This window comes from Nerophis ophidion, linkage group LG12, assembly GCF_033978795.1.
Source record: "Nerophis ophidion isolate RoL-2023_Sa linkage group LG12, RoL_Noph_v1.0, whole genome shotgun sequence".
In the NCBI taxonomy this organism is placed as follows: Eukaryota; Metazoa; Chordata; class Actinopteri; order Syngnathiformes; family Syngnathidae; genus Nerophis; species Nerophis ophidion.
Genome location: NC_084622.1, coordinates 32,338,226 through 32,358,252, shown reverse-complemented (window position 1 = coordinate 32,358,252; position 20,027 = coordinate 32,338,226). Strand labels below are relative to the sequence as shown.

Here is a 20,027-nt window from a genome sequence, read left to right as displayed (position 1 = left end):
CACATCACTTTTTTTGTGATGAGAATGACTATATATGTATATATATATATATATATATATATATATATATATATATATATATATATATACACTGTATATACAGTGGGCCAAAAAAGTATTTAGTCAGCCACCGATTGTGCAAGTTCTCCCACTTAAAATGATGACAGAGGTCTGTAATTTTCATCATAGGTACACTTCAACAGTGAGAGACAGAATGTGAAAAAAAAATCCAGGAATTCAAAGCTCTCACTGATGGAAGGAGGTTTTGGCTCAAAATCTCACCATACATGGCCCCATTCATTCTTTCCTTAACACGGATCAATCGTCCTGTCCCCTTAGCAGAAAAACAGCCCCAAAGCATGATGTTTCCACCCCCAATGCTTCACAGTAGGTGTGGTGTTCTTGGGATGCAACTCAGTATTCTTCTTCCTCCAAACACGTCGAGTTGAGTTTATACCAAAATGGATACATGGATGATACAGCAGAGGATTGGGAAAATGTCATGTGTTCAGATAAAACCAAAATATAACTTTTTGGTATAAACTCAACTCGATGGAGCCTATCTCAGCTGCATTTGGGCAGAAGGCACCGTACACCCTGGACAAGTCGCCACCTCATCACAGGGCCAACACAGATAGACAGACAACATTCACACTCACATTCACATACTAGGGCCAATTTAGTGTTGCCAATCAACCTATCCCCAGGTGCATGTTTTTGGATGTGGGAGGAAGCCGGAGTATCTGTGAGTTTGGTGTTAGCGGGGTGTATAATATAGCTGGTAAGAGTCATGGATGCATTGCATTCTGGGTAAGTGTTATGTTGCGTTTATAATGTGTTACAGAGCCGATGTTCTCCAGAAATGTGTTTTTTATTCTTGTTTGGTCTGGGTTCACAGAGCGTGGCGCATATTAATAAGAGTGTTAAAGTTGTTTTATATCACAACCATCAGTGTGATCTGTATGGCTGTGGAACAAGACACCTGGTTTACACATAGTAAATGCCCAAAAAAAAAAAACCCTCCTCCACCATTTTGAAAATGTCGACAGGGGAAGCGTCACGAATTTGACCCGGCGGTAAAAGTAAGCATGTGCTTATAAATTTTGGGGAGTGAGTTTGACCCGGCAGTAATTTAAGGCAGGCGCTTATTACCTGCCCGACAGCTATACAAGGAAATATGGTAAGTAGAGAGCGACCCTTTTCAGAGAATTTTCCAGAATTTAGACAATCAGGTCTTCTCGCCAGTTGTTTGTATTTATTCATCTTTTGTAGAAGAAATTGTTAACCTTCAATTCAAGTCACTATGCTTTAATCAGACTGTAATGTCTTTGTGATAACGTTTTGTTTAGTTGTGTTATGTTACTTCAAGACTCCACTAGTTCCTAAACCATTGTTTGGTTTCCATGACAACCCATTAGTTTTCACCTGTCGTCATGTCACGCACCTGATTCACTTGGACTCATGCACCTGTTGTCAATCACCACATCACTTTTTAAGCCTGTAATTGCCAGGCAGTTAGCCTGGCGACACCACCCTCTACACACCCTTGTTATCCATGGTGCACTTTTTTATGCTCTTTTCTCATTCCAAGTAAGTTTTTTTTATTAATGCCATAGTTTGCAAGTTTTGTTTTATGTCCATAGTTTACGTTATAGTAATAGTTTTTGTCTTCTTAACCAAGTTTTGTACCTCCGCTGTGAGCGCCTTTTTTTTGTTCCTGTTTATAGTATAATTAAAAGATGTCATTACCTTCACGTCGAGTCCGGTCCAGTCGCTTTGCACCACGGGAAAACAAACCTCACCAAAGTCCCAGTCTTGACACAGACAACCTTTAGTTTGAAATAATCTGGGAGGACTTCTCCCTGTAAAAAAGGGAGTGTCCGGATGTTCAGGGTTGCGTAGTGGAGAAGACAGAGGTTTTAATGATTTTGAAATGCAGACAAACGAGGTGTCAGCATACAGTAAAAAGGGTATTTATTGATTAAACAAAAAAAAAACAAAAGAGAGAGCAACAGGGAAGACTAATTACAAACAGAAAACAGGTGAGGGGAAAGTGCTCAAAGGCAGGAGTGTAGCTGCTGCACTGCAAAAACTGAAATTTACAAACCCCGTTTCAATATGTATTGGGAAATTGTGTTAGATGTAAATATAAACGGGATACAATGATTTTCAAATCATTTTTAACCCATATTCAGTTGAATATGCTACGAAGACAAGATATTTGATGTTCAAACTGATAAACATTTTTTTTTGCAAATAATCATCAACCTTAGAATTTTATGCAATCAACATGTGACAAAAAAGTTGGGAAATGTGGCAATAAATACTGATAAAGTTGAGAAATTCTCATCAAACACTTATTTGGAACATCCCACAGGTGTGCAGGCTAATTGGGAACAGGTGGGTGCCATGATTGGGTATAAAAGCAGCTTCCATGAAATGCTAAGTAATTCACAAACAAGGATGGGGCGAGCTGTCGTATTTTAGGCTTCATAAAGCGCCACACATTTTCGATGGGAGACAGGTCTGGACTGCAGACGGGCCAGGAAAGTACCCGCACTCTTTTACTACGAAACCAGGCTGTTATAACACGTGGCTTGGCATTGTCTTGCTGAAATAAGCATGGGCGTCCATGATAACATTGCTTGGATGACAACATAAGTTGCTCCAAAACCTGTATGTACCTTTCAGCATTAATGGTGCCTTCACAGATGTGTAAGTTACCCATGCCTTGGGCACTAATACACCCCCATACCATCACCGATGCTGGCTTCTGAACTTTGCGCCTATAACAATCCGAATACTTATTTTCCTCTTTGCTCTGGAGGACACCACGTCCTCTGTTTCCAAATATAATTTGAAATGTGGACTCGTCAGACCACAGAACACCTTTCCACTTTGCATCAGTCCATCTTAGGTGAGCTCGGCCCAGCCAAGCCAGCGGCATTCCTTGGTGTTGTTGATGGCGTTTCAGGATATTGTTGATAAATGGGTTTTGCTTTGCATAGAAGAGTTTTAACTTGCACTTACAGATGTAGCGACCAACTGTAGTTACTGACAGTGGTTTTATGAAGTGTTCCTGAGCCCATGTGGTGATATCCTTTACACACCGATGTCGGTTTTTGATGCAGTACCGCCTGATGGATCAAAAGTCTGTAATATCATCGCTTACGTGCAGTGATTTCTCCAGATTCTCTGAACTTTTTGATGATTTTACGGACCGTAGATGGTAAAATCCCCTAAATTCTTTGCAATAGCTCGTTGAGAAATGTTGCTCTAAAACTGTTCGACAATTTGCTTACAAATTGGTGACGCTCGCCCCATCATTGTTTGTGAATTACTTAGCATTTCATGGAAGCTGATTTTATACCCAATCATGGCACCCACCTTTTCCTAATTAGCCTGCACACCTCTGTGATGTTCCAAAAAAGTGTTTGATGAGCATTCCCCAACTTTATCAGTATTTATTGCCACCTTTCCCAACTCCTTTGTCATGTGTTGCTGGCATCAAATTCTAAAGTTAATGATTATTTAAAAAAAAAAAAGGTTTATCAGTTTGAACATCAAATATGTTGTCTTTGTAGCATATTCAACTGAATATGGGTTGAAAATGATTTGCAAATCATTGTATTCCGTTAATATTTACATCTAACACAATTTCCCAACTCATATGGAAACGGGGTTTGTAAGTAACATTAAATATCTCAAATAAGGGTAATATTTGCTTATTTTCTGTGTGATAAGATAATTATTCTCACTAAGCAGATTTTATGTTAGTGTTTTACTTGTTTTAAGGGTTTTGCTCCTAAATGATCTCAGTAAGATATTACAGCTTGTTGCTGAGATTTTATGATCTATATTGAGTAAAACATGCTTGAAACTGGAATATCAACTGTTGCAAAGCTGTGTCATCTACACTCACATGTATAAAACTACTTTTTTAAAGTAATAATTTTTTACTTCAAGCATTTAAAAAAAAAATCATGACTGACACAATTTTGTCTCAAATTAGAACGGATGGACTTTGCTGTTTTATTTTCAATGAAACAATACAAAATATGTACTTAAAGTAGTAAAGTTGGCACAGTACAGTAAACTGACAGTTAATATTTAACACGTGACATTTCTAACAATTTTGAACAAAAATAGTTCACGCACATTCAGATGAATTCTTCAAAATTACAATTAAAACATTTTTGACTGGGGTGTTTTTAGTATAAGTTTGCTGGTTTCAAAAAATGTAATGCCAAGCGCATATCATTATGTCAATATAATGGCACTAGCATTGACTTAATTTAAGAATATTTTTCAACATATTTTTGTTTTACTACCAAGAAAAGTGCACTTGTTATTAGTGAGAATATACTTATTTTAAAGTATTTTTGGGTTCATAGAGGTTAGCTAATTTTACTGGTTTTAGAAAGTCTTGACAATCCAAATTTTCTTGTTCTATTGGCAGATAATTTTACTCAGTTCAAATAAAATACCCTTCATTTTTGTATTTTTTTCCTCGTTTTTGAACACTGACTTTTTGCAGTGTGCAGGAAAGGGAAAAACAAAAAGTGAAAATAACTAAATAAGAGAGCAAGACAGGAACTAAAACTACACCCAGTGAATTACCGAGAAACTCCAAAAAAGACAAGGCGTGGTGTGACAAGCCGTGACACTAACAATGGCATGGTGTACAGTACATTTTCTGTAAAGATTATATTGGCGACAAAAAGGATGTAAACAGCATGCCATTTCACAAAGTTTATGAAGGACGCTCATCTCAGGTTTGTATTTGATCAGGATGTTAAAACCAAATTAAATGATACAGAAAGTACATATATAACACAGATCAATTGGACAAATATGTATTTTATGTGATATTTTGCATTTTTTTTATTTTTAATGACTGCAAGTCACTGCAATAAACCAATCCATCCATGTAGAAAGATTTATTAAGTCGCCTTATACAGCTTGTGTTACAATATGAGCTAAAAAAACAGATTTAAAGGAAAGTATAATGCATGCATTTGATCTACAAATACAGTTTGTCGAAGGTTTTTTGTGATGGTGTTCAAGATAGAAAAAAAACATACCTCAAAACTAAACACTGACTTAAAACAGGTTTAAAAATACAACACAATCCCAATTTAAAGAATAAAACAGCATCATTAGTGATACATTCGCTTTTTCAGAATGTAAATAACTGTTAGATGTATTTATCTCCAATTGATGTGCTTTTTGGAATACCAACGTATTGTAACCGTTAGGATTAAGGAAAACAGTTATAAGAAATAAGATTTTTAACAATTGTGTTTTTACTAACTAAACTAGTTTGTATACTCTATTAAAACAACAACACAAAACAATTCATTTTATGCAAAACAACAATGCAACATACATGTGAATGTGGGGACACTATTGTGAGAGAGGAAGAGAATGAGTTGACTGAAAAACATTAATTTCCATTGTTCAATCCCTCACAATACATAGATCATTGATTAATAAAAGAAGAGCAGACAGGCAGACATATTACCTTTTCAGAAATGCATCTGTAGTATAAATAGGTAAAACAGCACATTGGTAAATGGTTAATCGGTGCTATCTTGTAGTTTCATTAGCTAATTTATAGACCTAGTTTAATTTTGCTTTTATGGGGCATCTTCCTTAATTAGAACTGTTCAAATTAATTTGCCCCCAAGCAAAATAAAACACATAAAGAAAGTAACCACACTGTCTGATTGTAACAAGGATCAATTCTATGAAAAACACACCAGGTTTACTGTCATTATCAACACTTTTACTATGTTTTTACTTTTCTATATTTGGACCACACCCCGTGAACAGTTTTACTTAACCATGCGATTAAAAACAAAGTCATATATTTTGTGTTAGTCTCTCTACACACACTCGAAGCAAATACATGAATATATCATCTATATCAGGGGTAGGGAACCTATGGCTCGAGAGCCAGATGTGGCTCATTTGGTGACTGCATCCGGCTCTCAGGTAAATCTGAGCTGACACTGCTTGACGCGATAAGTAATGAATAATTCCATTTGTAATCAGTGTTAAAAATAATGTTCAAAATATAAAACATTCTCATGCATTTTTAATTCATCCATCCGTTTTACTACCGCACCAGTTCAAGAAGTTGCGTTAATGGTAAGAAGTTGTTTATTTATTATTGGTTAGTTAGGGGCTTGCTCTCCTGGGGGTTCTTCAGACTACCAAGCACCGACATGAGAGCCTGTTTCAGGGTTACAATATTGTTTTATTTTCAATAAGTCTCTCAGTTGCTTTCCAGCAATTGTCTTTTTGTCTTTCGTTCTCGCTCGCACTCTGGCTCCAGCCCCAACCCCGTCTATCCTCCTGGCTGCTTCTTATGACATAGCGACAGGTGATTAGAAAAGAAGGCCCAGACGGGCCATCTACACACCTGTCGCCGATTTCGAGGCCGGTCCTGGTACATCCTGCTTCGCTGCAGGCCCGCAGGCTACGCCCCCTCCACTTTTAGCTTCCGAATAACAATGTTATTACTAAGAATAGGAGACCTATTATACTCTAGAAATGTTGGTCTTACTTAAAAATGCACACGTTTATTGTGTTCAGTGTTAAAAAAAATATTCTATGGCTCTTACGGAAATACATTTTAAAATATTTGGCTTTTTGGCTCTCGCAGCCAAAAAAGTTCCCGACCCCTGATCTATATCTTTACAAGAAGCATATGAGAAAATCGCTCACAAATTAAAACTAATATTTTTTCTATAAACCTCTAAAGTAACTGGAGAGAAAAACATTTTTTGTAATAGCTCATCACTTACAAATATCGAAAGCTACGGTTTCCACAAAAGCATGTTCGACCTATTTTTAAATTGTTAATACTGTTAGTAACAGCTAGATAACAATATACTGCAGCAGTTCAGTTGGAATGTAAGTTTTTTGGTCATGAAGTAAGATGTAAAATTAAGCCTTTTTAGCAGGTCCATTTTTTCAGTATTTAACCACCATGAAGCTTAGTTTGTATGTGTGTTTATGTTTATGTATATGTGTGTGTGTTCTTGTATTTCTGCCCTTCTTAAGACATCAACAAGGAAAAGTACCTTTCATATGAGGACCGAAATCATGGACCCAAGATGGAAAACCATTGCATCTGATAGACAACCAAATACGAAAGTCTATGAACATTGCTCCAAAGTCAGGATTTTTTGTTGAGTTAATGTGTATACAAAATTAAACATTGACAGTTGCAAAGGCAGCAATATATGATAAAACAAGACAGCAGCTAAAGAAGGACTTCCCTTTTCATCCCTGAAAAAACCCGCCAGGTGAACAGTTCATTTTACGACTTCCGGTGCTGACGTAAACAAACCGCGTCCCTTAAATGACCATAGGATGAACAAATACACTACGGTACTAAGACTATAGTGGCCATTAACAGTTAGCTTCTACAGCTGGGTTGCCTTTTTTTAATTTTTTTTTTAATCTTATTTTAATCTTCTATTTTATTTCTCCCATCCCCCCCCCCCTTGTTTACCTGTATCTCATCTTTTTTGTAAGGGGCGCTGGAAGCAGGCAGACCCATCAGCGATCCGGTTCCGTCTCCCTGTAATATTTGTCTGATTTTGAATGGGATTGTGCTGAAAATTTTAATTTTTCCGGAAGGAACTCTCCTGACGGAATAAATAAAGTACTGTCTAATCCATCTAATCTAATCTAAAGTGCGGCACAGGGGGCACCTGTGGTCCGTGACTCGTTTGTCATCGGCCTTAAGCACATTACAATAAACAAAATCTCATTTGAACCCTTGGTCGTGAAATCCATCAAAATGAGGACGGTCCCAAAAAGGAGGGATTTTTTTAATTGAATGTGTGTCGCTTTTAAAAGTGTTCCCCCTCTGGTCAACATAGGACATAACAAGTGTGTGTAAAATTTTGAAGTGCTCCCTCTCTGGCCAACATATGTAATTACAAGTGTGTGTAAGAAATTGAAATGCACCCCCTTAGGCCCAAAATTAATAAAAAAATATAAATAATATAATAATAACAATAATTAGATATACATATATATATATATATATATATATATATATGTGTGTGTGTGTGTGTATGTGTAAAGAGACTTACAGTACTAACTTGAATAATAAAGATTAAAAAACTATTCCAAAAAAAATAATGATAAAATAAAATACTAAAAGCTTACATTTTATATTTGCATAGTATGTATATGAAGAGTTCATATGCAAAAGCAGATAAATCCATTTTGATCGATTCTGTATATTAACGATTTTCTGCCTGCTGGTGTTTCCGGTACATGTACAAGCGTACAATGGTTTATTTAATATCAACATAAGCAAGTCATGAAAGCCTAAACTTTTAAGAAATGCTGATGTAATGAATGGCTTTCAAATAAGAGTGTTTGATGTGGTTTTACGTCAAAAGCAGATATATCCAAATTATGATATGTCGCAAAAACAGATATCTCCAAAATCGTTTTCTTTGCGGTCGTTATTTCGCATAATATTCAATATAAAGATAGAGAGAAAAACAGAACGTGAAATTTATCGAAAGCCACATTTCAAGGTAACAACTGTTCACATTTCTTTACTTCATTATTTAACAGTTTCGATCCCTCGGTACGTATAATAAATCTAGCTGTCCCTGCGAACATTGTTTTTTCGTACTTGCTAACCGGACATGCTTTTTTGGAACTGTGACCTCACATATTTACCTCGTGCTTTTCAGCACAAAATGAAAAAACAAAAAAACAGTGTTGCAATGAAGACAATGTTTTATTAATAAAACAACCACAAATGCTCAACCTGGTTTGCCTATCAAAAACACTCCTGTGCAGATAACAGCTCACTTATCATCGCTATCGACATTAGCTCCATGCTCGACAACATCGTTTAACGCAGCGGTGTAAAACTCACGGACACGCGTGCTAGCGCCAACATCAAATAGTAACTTCAACAGGTCAGTTTTTTTCGCTGGCTTAACAGTGTTCACAGGAGAAGCTTCCAAATTATTCATGCGTGGATAACAACACTGAGTGACTCCGTGCGCGACCCCATTTTGTTTGTCACGTGATCCCGTACTGCAGCGCTGGTTGGGCAAAGGGATATATCGGCTTTTGTGGTAGATGATCCATGGCGCTTATCGGCCTTTGCAATAAATCGCTGAACTAAATGACGTTAAAAGCGGCATTTGTCTGCATTTGCAAACAAATTAATTTTGGTATACCACAATAGAAGTGGCGGACTATATATTACCGAGGCTGGGCTAAACTTTATCAAAATGGCGTTTATCGGTTTTTGCGTATGAACTCTTCATATATTATTATTGTTGTAAAAAACAAATCTTCATATATCTAGAAAGGGTCGTCCTCAAAAGGTAGGCATTCTTCGGAGGTCTCAAGAAGGTAACGAATACACAAATGTGTGTGTGTGTGTGTGTGTGTGTGGGTGTTCGTGATCATGGTGAGGGTGGCGCCTTTAAGGAATTGGTGGATCCTCCTTGACTTCCACTCCCTGCTGTTCCCTGTCCTACCCACTGATTCACAACAAACAAGACAGACAAAAAAGAGAAATAAACACAGTTAGTTGCAGGAAAAATATCAATGCAAAACGTATTTTATAGATAAAAGAGGAAGTTTGTGCCTCTCTTTTTATCCAAGCTGTCTGCATTCTGTGATACAACACTTCCTGTGTTTATATACATCACTCACATAAGCTAGGGACAAAGATTTAGGATGTTTCTCTTGAAAACAGTGGTCTGATATGGGGATAAAACCAATTCTATCTTTTAAATTGGGGAAGCTTTTTTTCATTTTCAAAGAAATCTATAACTGATGTCCTATTTAAATTGATCTCAACTCTGTACACTGCTGCTGGAATTTTAATTTTCCCGAAGGAACTCTCCTGAAGGAATCAATAAAGTTCTATCTATCTATCTATCTATCTATCTATCTATCTATTTATCTATCTATATATCTATCTATCTATCTATCTATCTATCTATCTATCTATCCATCCATCTATCTATCTATCTGTCTATCTATCTATCTGCTGCCAGTAAGAAGATTGACCACTGGCCAAGGTGAGATGAGGAGCTATTTATTCCCTGTACTCATAAACATACTGGATTGTAGATGATAAGTGGGCCCTGGCACAAAAGGCCTAGTGTGAGTTTGCACCTAAAGATTATCCAGGATCTTTTTCTAGTGTTGATCAGTCTGTTATTCTCCATCTTTTTGTAGATCTTATGAACATCCATGCATGTATTCAGTTTTTTTTAGTCTTTGCCTAAACACTGTAGTTAGTGTTGGGTGTTTCTTTTTAGGTCTCACCTTCCTACACCCAATATCTAAAGCGGAGTACACACATGAAGACAATCAGGCTTTTCCCAGCCTGATTTTCCCGTTTTCGACAAAATACAGCAAACGCCCGATTATCTTATGTCTTGGAAGATTGTCCTGCGGTCTGAAGTGAGTTAAGAATAAATTAGTCCTAATATTTGACAACAAAAACCGCAATTTTTGAACTTGTTTTTAATATTCCATCCATCTATTTTCTACTGCTTGTCCCATTTGGGGTTGCGGGGCGTGTTGGAGCCTATCTCAGCTGCATTTGGGTGGAAGGCTTTGTACACCCTGGACAAGTCGCCACCTCATCGCAGGGAGAACACAGATAGACAGACAACATTCACACTCACATTCACACACTAGGGCAAATTTAGTGTTGCCAATCAACCTATCCCCAGGTGCATGTCTTTGGAAGTGGGAGGAAGCCGGAGTACCCGGAGGGAACCCATGCAGTCACGGGGAGGACATGCATACTCCACACAGAAAGATCCCGAGCGCAGGATCGAACCCAGGACCATCGTATTGTGATGCAGACTCATTATTCCCTCTACCACCGTGCTGCCCTGTCCCGTGGTCTGAAGTGAGTTAAGAATTAATTAGTCCCAATAATTGACTCCAAAACCAAGAATCTTTGAACTTCTTTTTAATATTCAATACCAAAACTCTTAATGTCTGTGGGGAAAACCAGATGGCTTCCGAGTCATTGCTCTATGCAAGATTTGATTTTACAACAGTAACATCATCCCTGGTGAGCGTGTCACACAATCAGTCCTCAGCTTTCCCGGTCTCCGTATCAGATATTTGACAAAGGCCTCCATATCCTCATTTAGCTGCCATTGATATGCCTGCACATTATTCTTTCATTTTGGACCTCCAGAATCAGCATGTACTCACTTTGGGTAACACTCCATGTGTGTTGAAAATAGCTTGGTTCCAAGCAAAACATTTACAGAGTCCAGTCACGCTGACCTCACTCAATCGGTTTGTGTCTACGCCAACGTTTCACCCTGTGTTTTGTGCTCTTTTCTAGAAGCAATTGTTCGTCCTCCGTATATTCAGCTTCAAAAAGATAAGGTAGTGCATTCTGTTGTGTCCAAAAATAGTCACATCTGTTGTTTATTACCAAGTTTGCCATCGTTAGAATACACTCGCGTTTGTTTCTGGAAATAGGAATTCACATTTGTTGCCAGAAATTGGAAGAGCACTGCTTTGGAAACATAAATAAATGTGATGATAAAAGTTCTGACAATACATAAAATGACCAAAATACAGTAAATATCGTAGATATTACTTTTTGTTATGAACGTGTCTGTTACTACATTATATATATTAAGTTAAAGTACCAATGATTGTCACACACATTAGGTGTGGTGAAATTCGTCCTCTCTATTTGACCCATCACCTTGGGTCACTCCCTTAGAGGTGAGGGGAGCAGCAGCAGTGGCTGTGCGTAGGAATCATTTTTGGTGATTTCACCCCCAATTCCAAACCTCGATGCTGAGTGCCAAGCAGGGAGGTAATGGGTCCCTTTTTTATAGTCTTTGGTATGACTCGGTTTGAACTCACAACCTACTGATCTCAGGCCGGACACTCTAACCACTAGGCCACTGAGTAGATATACTTGCAGTGTGTATATAAAACGTTTATGGAGGGTTTGGAAGCTGTTTTAGAAGGCTTTGAAAGCAACAATGGTGACTCCCATTAGTCATAACTACCAATCGTTTTTTGATGATCTTTGAAAGTCTAAAAAACAACAACAATGTGTGTTCTTGTCTCTCATAATGATTGTGAACGATAAACAAAATTCCCCCCCAAAAAGTTCCCCTTCAAGGCGTGAGGAAGCCACACGGAACGAGAAGCGTGTGTGGAGCCAAAGCAGAGGAAATGTACACAAACTGGAAGGGTGAACCATCACGAAATCTACTGGCGCCGAGTGAAGGAACTGGAGAACTTAAGCATTTAGTTTGGTTCTTAACCTGGGTTCGATCGAACCCTAGGTGTTCGGTGAGTCAGGCTCACGGGTTTGGCAGAGGTCAAAACACACCCGACTCATCGTCTCAATAAAAACTTCTCCCTATCGGCATATTATTGATACGGCAACAGCAGAAGTCACACTGATTTGCAGGTTTTTAATTTGTTGTGAGTTTATGCGGTCTAGTGTGAGTTTAGTGTCGGTTTTGTTCTTTGAACAAGGTGATGTTCATGCACGGTTCATTTTGTGCACCAGTAAAAAAAACATGGTAACACTTTAGTATGGCAGACATATTCACCATTACTTAGTTGCTTATTAACATGCAAATTAGTAACATATTGGCTCTTAACTAGTCATTATTAAGTACTTATTAATGCCTAATTCGGCATGGCCTCAGTATAACCCTAACCCTCTAACCCTAACCCTAACCAAATAACTCAGTCTAATAATTAAAGGCCTACTGAAAGCCACTGCTACCGATCACACAGTCTGATAGTTTATATATCAATGATGAAATATTAACATTGCAACACATGCCAATACGGCCTTTTTAGTTTACTAAATTACAATTTTAAATTTCCCGCTGGGTTTATTGTTGAAAACGTCGCGAAATGATGACGCGTGCGCGTGACGTCCTGGGTTGCAGGGAACATATTTGCGCAGCACCATTTGCGGCTAAAAGTCGTCTCTTTTCATCTCGCAATTGAAGAGTAATCTGGACATCTGTGTTGCTGATTCTTTTGCAATTTGTTCAATTAATAATCGAGAAGTCAAAGTAGAAAAATGGAGTTGGGAAGTTTCAGCCTTTAGCCACACAAACACACGGTGATTCCTTGTTTAAAATTCCCGGAGGTGAAGCTTTATTATGGATCAGAGCGGTCAAGCGAACATAGTTCCCGACCACTTGTCAACCGGCAGGTTTCGGTGAGAAAATTGTGGTAAAAAGTCACCATTTACCGGAGATCAGCTGAGCTTGCGCCGTCCATGGAGCTGCGGTCGACTTCCCTCAGACACTGCCGTCAAGACATCCATGGACACACCCCTCCAACTATCAGGTACTATTTAATCTCACTAAAACACTAGCAACACAATAGAAAGATAAGGGATTTCACATAATTATCCGAGTAAATGTGTCTAAAAACATCTGAATCCGTCCCAATGCAATCGCCTTATTTTTTTTAAAAACTTTTTTTTTTTTTTTTTTTCTAGTTCTTCGCTATCAATATCATCATCCACAGATCTTTCATCCTCGCTCAAATTAATGGGGAAATTGTCATTTTCTCGGTCCGAATAGCTCTTGCCGCTGGAGGCTCCCATTATAAACAATGTGAGGATGTGAGGAGCTCCACAACCCGTGACGTCACGCGCATATTGTCTGCTACTTCCGGTACAGGCAAAGCTTTTTTATTTGTTAGCGACCAAAAGTTGCGAACTTTATCGTGGATGTTCTCTACTAAATCCTTTCAGCAAAAATATGTCAATATCGCAAAATGATCAAGTATGACACATGGAATGGACCTGCTATCCCCGTTTAAATAAGAAAATCTCATTTCTGTCACACCTGGGTGAAGTCTTGTCTGGTTTCATGTTGTCTTGTCATTTCCTGTTTTATTTTGAAAGGTTAACTCTCCATTTCGTTTCAGGTCACTTGCTCTTCCTCCCGTGTCACTGGTCTGATGTCTCTCCTGATTGCCTGATTGTGCCCACCTGTGTCACCCTCCCTCATGTGTAAAAATGTCTCTTCCTCCTCTTGTCTTGTGCCAGAGTATATCGTCTCGCTACGTGCCTCCAGCCTTGTCCACAGCCTTGTACCAAGTTTGATAAGTATTGTCTCGCTTTGTTTATTGATTTCTTTGTTTCCTCTGAGAGAGTGATTTTCTGTTGCTAAAGTTTTTTGTGCTAGTCTTTTTTATAGTGCCTTGTCTTCCTTTCTCCTCCTTCTGGAGCGCCTTTAGTTTGCTGGCTTCTTGACTCGTTTGCATGAGTGATTTTAATTTTTGTAGATAATTGTAGATTGTTGGTTTTAGCTATTAGATTCGGATATAATTTTTTTCTATTGCCTTTTTTCTCCTTATGGAGTGCTTTTCTGTTTTTTGCCTTATGCCCTTTGCTACATTCCTTTGTTCCTCAAATATATCTCAGATTTTGTGGCCACTTTGTTTTGATCACTCCGTTCTAGAGATAGCAAAGAAAACTAATAAAATAAAGTCTGAGTCAATTGTCACGCTTCTGCACCTGAGTCCTCATTTTCGCCCAGCCCTAACAATTTCAGTAGGCCTTTAAGTCTTTGTTACTTAGAATATGTTCCCCTATTGTCCAAAAACCTCTAAATTAAAGGCCTACTGAAATGAGATTTTCTTATTTAAACGGGGATAGCAGGTCCATACTATGTGTCATACTTGATCATTTCGCGATATTGCCATATTTTTGCTGAAAGGATTTAGTAGAGAACATCCACGATAAAGTTTGCCACTTTTGGTACTTCCTGAAAAAGCCTCGGCTTTACCGGAATTTGCAGACGATGAGGTCGCAAGTGTGGGGGCTCCTCACATATTCACATTGATTTTTAATGAGAGCCTCCAACAAAAACAGCTATTCGGACCGAGAAAACGACAATTTCCCCATTAATTTGAGCGAGGATGAAAGATTTGTGTTTAAGGATATTGATAGTGACGGACTAGAAAAATAAAAAATAGTTAAAAAAAAAAAAAACACGATAGCATGGGGATGTATTCCGATGTTTTTAAACACATTTAATAGGATAATTCTGGGAAATCCCTTATCTTTCTATTGTGTTGCTAGTGTTTTAGTAAGTTTAATATCACCTGATAGTCGGAGGTGTACGTCCACGGGTGTGTTGACGCCATGTCTCACGGGTGTCGACGACAGCTGTACGGACGACACAAGCTCAGCTGATATCCGGTAAGTGGCGACTTTTTAACAACAATTTTCTCACCAAAACCTGCTGGATGACATTCGGTTGGGAGCCCTGTTGACTTGACCGCGCTCTGATCCATAGTAAAGTTTCAGCTCCGGGAATTTTAAACAAGGAATCACCGTGTGTTTGTGTGGCTAAAGGCTAAAGCTTCCCAACTCCATCTTTGTACTGTGACTTCTCCATTATTAATTGAACAAATTGCAAAAGATTCAGCAATACAGATCTCCACAATACTGTGTAATTATGCCGTTAAAGCAGACGGCTTTTACCTGTGTGTGTGCGTAGCGCTCATACTTCCTAAAAACGTGTGACGTTCTGCGGACACGTCATCATTACACGAAGTTTCCAAGACAAAACTCCCGGGAAATTTAAAATTGTAATTTAGTAAACTAAAAAAGCCGTATTGGCATGTGTTGCAATGTTAATATTTCATCATTGATGTATAAACTATCAGACTGCATGGTGGGTAGTAGTGGGTTTCAGTAGGCCTTTAAGTCTTTGTTACTTAGAATATGTTCCCCTTAGTGTCCAAAAACCTCTAAATTAAGTCTTCGTTACTTAGAATATGTTCTCCATACTAAAGTCTTACCAAAAACACATAACTTTGTCTTGAATTTGAAATTTTTGTTTTTTATTTTTCACTAAGAAGGGTTCGGTGAATGTGCATATGAAACTAATGGGGTTCGGTACCTCCAACAAGGTTAAGAACCACTGATTTAGGAGGAAATGAGTGTCATGTATGCACGGGGGTGGTCACGCCTAGTGACCCAGAAACCAGGCAATGCAACAAAAAGGAAAACAGGCGGCTGCAGAGCTGCCAAGCCATGACACCTTCTCTCATAAGCAAAACAAAAGGCCTTCTGGCTGTGCAGGTCACTGCTGCGCACCTTTACGACTCAGTGTTCTGTGCCGTTGTTTGCTGGGGACAGTAAAATATTTCATGAACTAATTAAGAAAGCTGACTCCGTCCTAGGTTGCACAGTAGACAGACAGCATTGAGGAGGTGTCTGGCTGAAAAATGCTGACCAAGTGGACATCCATAATGTCCATTACCTCTCACCCCATGCACGGCACTGTGGAGGACCTGAGTAGCTCCTTCAGTATTAGACTTTTACCTCCACTGTGCAAAAAGGAGCGCTACTTTAGGTCCTTTCTACCCACAGCCATAAGACTTTTACAATGCACTTAGGTGATTACTGTGATCTTTTTTTTGGTGTGCAATTATTTTTTTATTACACTTTACTTTTGCTTCTATATGTAAAAACTTGCACTGCAACAACATCACAAATGATTCCTAAACGCGGCCACCGCTGCTGCTCACTGCTCCCCTCACCTCCCAGGGGGTGAACAAGGGGATGGGTCAAATGCAGAGGATAATTACACCACACCTAGTGTGTGTGTGACTATGGTTGGGAATTTAACTTAAACATAATTTCCCTATTTTGGGATGAATAAAAGTATTTCCTATCCTTTATATCCTCTTCCATGTTGTTTTTGTGTCCCAGTTGATGCTGTGGTGGTCGCTGTGTTTCTTTTGACTTTCAATGACTGACTTTGATGAATGACTTTTGTGCGCATGAGAATATCGGGCTTGGAGGACTGGAGTCTGACAAGGTGGTGTTGAATGGATATGTGTGTGGTGGGATTTCTTATTACCATAGCACACCACCCACATAAATATACAAACTGCTAAATTACAGATTTAAAAACAAATCTTTATACCTTCAGGTTTCTAAAATATGTACAGTGGGGCAAAAAAGTATTTAGTCAGCAACCGATTGTGCAAGTTCTCCCACTTAAAATGATGACAGAGGTCTGTAATTTTCATCATAGGTACACTTCAACTGTGAGAGACGGAATGTGGAAAAAAAATCCAGGAATTCACAGTGTAGGAATTTTAAACAATTGATTTGTAAATTATGGTGGAAAATAAGTATTCAACCATTCAAAACTCTCACTGATGGAAGGAGGTTTTGGCTCAAAATCTCACGATACATGGCCCCATTCATTCTTTCCTTAACACGGATCAATCCTTCTGTCCCCTTAGCAGAAAAACAGCCCCAAAGCATGATGTTTCCACCCCCGTGCTTCACAGTAGGTATGGTGTTCCTGGGATGCAACTCAGTATTCTTCTTCCACCAAACACGACATGTTGAGTTTATTCCAAAAAATTATATTTTGGTTTCATCTGACCACATGACATTCTCCCAATCCTCTGCTGTATCATCCATGTATCCATTTTGGTATAAACTCAACTCGTCGTCTTTTGGAGGAAGAAGAATACTGAGTTGCATCCCAAGAACACCATACCTACTGTGAAGCATGGGGGTGGAAACATCATGCTTTGGGGCTGTTTTTCTGCTAAGGGGTCAGGACGATTGATCCGTGTTAAGGAAAGAATGATGAAGGCCATGTATCGTGAGATTTTGAGCCAAAACCTCCTTCCATCAGTGAGAGCTTTAAATGGTTGACCAAATACTTATTTTCCACCATAATTTACAAATAAATTCTTTAAAATTCCTACAATGTGAATTCCTGGATTTTTTTTCACATTCTGTCTCTCACAGTTAAAGTGTACCTATGATGAAAATTACAGACCTCTGTCATCATTTTAAGTGGGAGAACTTGCACAATCGGTGGCTGAATAAATACTTTTTTGCCCCACTGTATGTGTCTACCCCACTTTAGGGCAGATTCTGCTGCTATTGCACGTTTTAAGTCTCCTTTAAATTAGCAGTCCAGATGTCCTTCATATGCTGCACTACTGGGTCTTTTCAGGGCCAAAAACATGCACCTGGGGATAGTTTGATTAGCAACACTAAAGATGCCCTAGTGTGTGAACGTGAGGGGCAGCACGGTGGTCAGGGGTTAGTGCATGTGCCTCACAATACGAAGGTTCTGAGTAGTCCTGGGTTCAATCCCAGGCTCGGGATCTTTCTGTGTGGAGTTTGTATGTTCTCCCCGTGACTGCGTGGGTTCCCTCCGGGTACTCCGGCTTCCTCCCACCGCCAAAGACATGCACCTGGGGATAGGTTGATTGGCAACACTAAATTGGCCCTCGCGTGTGAATGTGAGTGTGAATGTTGTCTGTCTATCTGTGTTGGCCCTATGATGAGGTGGCGACTTGTCCAGGGTGTACAAAGCCTTCTGCCCGAATACATCTGAGATAGGCTCCAGGACCCCCCGCCACTCCAAAAGGGACAAGCGGTAGAAAATGGATGGATGGATGGGTGTGATTGTGAGTGTGAATGTTGTTTGTCTATCTGTGTTGGCCCTGTGATGAGGTGTCGACTTGTCCATGATGTACGACGCCTTCCGCCCGAATGCAGCTGAGATAGGCTCCAGTATCCCTCGCGACCCCGAAAGGGACAAACAGACCTTTGAGACACTCGTGATTTAGGGCTGTATAAGTAAACATTGATTGATTGAAAATGGATGGATTTTAAATAGTAAATAGTGAAAATATTAAGGATTATTAGCAAATTTCTCAATTTATGATCTTTGATACGGCATTCAGGCATTATGTTTTTCTTACTTTTACGTTTCGCTTGTACAGAAAGACGTCATTTAATATCGCACAATGACAATGATAATAAACCTTGAAGCCGAAGTCACAATAGTAATAGCACACACAGTATTTGACTTATTTAAAGTATGCAGATATTTAATTGGTCAATAAAAGTTATTTCGAGGCAACGTGACTAACTTTTGTTGTAAAATGATACCAATGTTGTATGAATATATATTTACTGCAATCACATCAGATATACTGAAGCATAACAGACCAAAACAACAGATCTAGACATATTCCATTTTAATCATTATAATTGTCCCTTTTTTTTCTACAGTCGATGCAGCATTGACAAAGAACATGAATTTACATGAATCAGCCGGGCATCTGTTTTGGCATGCTCTTTTTTTTTTTAATGAGTGTGGGCTGGGAATTCACAAATAGAAACAGCCCTGTGAAAGTAGCCACCTCTCCTTGTTTAGTTCACTGGCTTTGTTGTGGCAATCACAGAAAAAATAGAGCAAGTACGCACAAAGGTTACGCATTATTTTTGTTATGTAATATATTTTTCCATCTGTAAAAAAAAAAAGATGGAAACAGTTGTACCTCGATTAACGGGTGCCAGTGTGCAACAGGCTTGCGTGGATACGTCAACATCTCACTCCAGTGGTCTCTTCCCAGGGTGTCAGCCTCATTGCCCACCCTGCACACCCCGATGACTTCATTATGTCCAACCCTACAAAGGTAAAAAGGAAAAATGAAGAAAATCCCAACTGGTTTGCATGTCAGCAAAAGTTTGTTGAACAACTGACCGATCATAATCCATGACTGCTATTAGTAAACTGATTTGGTCTATGTTTTCTGGTGGAACATCAAACACAATGGCTTCATTGTAAACTGGGTTGAGAGTGTTGCGCTTGGTTGATGTCTTCCTCTTCTTCAGCCTGCGGCCCTCACACATCAGTGACACCTTCACGTATGGATCTAGAGAGGAAGTGAGTTCAATGTGGATATTACATCTACAGACAACACGTTGGCATGTTTAATAGTTGGCAGAAAGTCGAAGAGAACCCACCCGAAGCTCCAGTGATATCCATGGCTTTGAGATTCCTGGCTTTGATCATCGTGATGGTGAGCCTGCCAGCCGTCGGGAGATAGCACAACGAGAACATCAGCTCTCCCAGATCCACGTTGTCCTGCAAATCAAATAATTTCAATGTAATTATTTTTCAAGCCAAGAAGCATTTTTTATGTTT

General features: G+C 38.9%; 1 protein-coding gene across 1 annotated transcript in view; it reads right to left on the bottom strand.

Annotated features, from left to right (window-relative positions):
• Positions 1-4,871: 4,871 nt before the first annotated feature.
• Positions 4,872-20,027, bottom strand: part of syt9b (synaptotagmin IXb) — a 108,406-nt gene continuing 93,250 nt past the window's right edge. Inside the window, exons 5-8 of the mRNA XM_061917387.1 lie at positions 19,847-19,967; positions 19,584-19,755; positions 19,378-19,507; positions 4,872-9,539 (exon numbers count right to left, since the gene is read on the bottom strand). Of these exons, the coding sequence (XP_061773371.1) occupies positions 9,462-9,539; positions 19,378-19,507; positions 19,584-19,755; positions 19,847-19,967 (501 nt within the window). The 3' untranslated portion in view covers positions 4,872-9,461. The remainder of the gene's footprint in view (positions 9,540-19,377; positions 19,508-19,583; positions 19,756-19,846; positions 19,968-20,027) is intronic.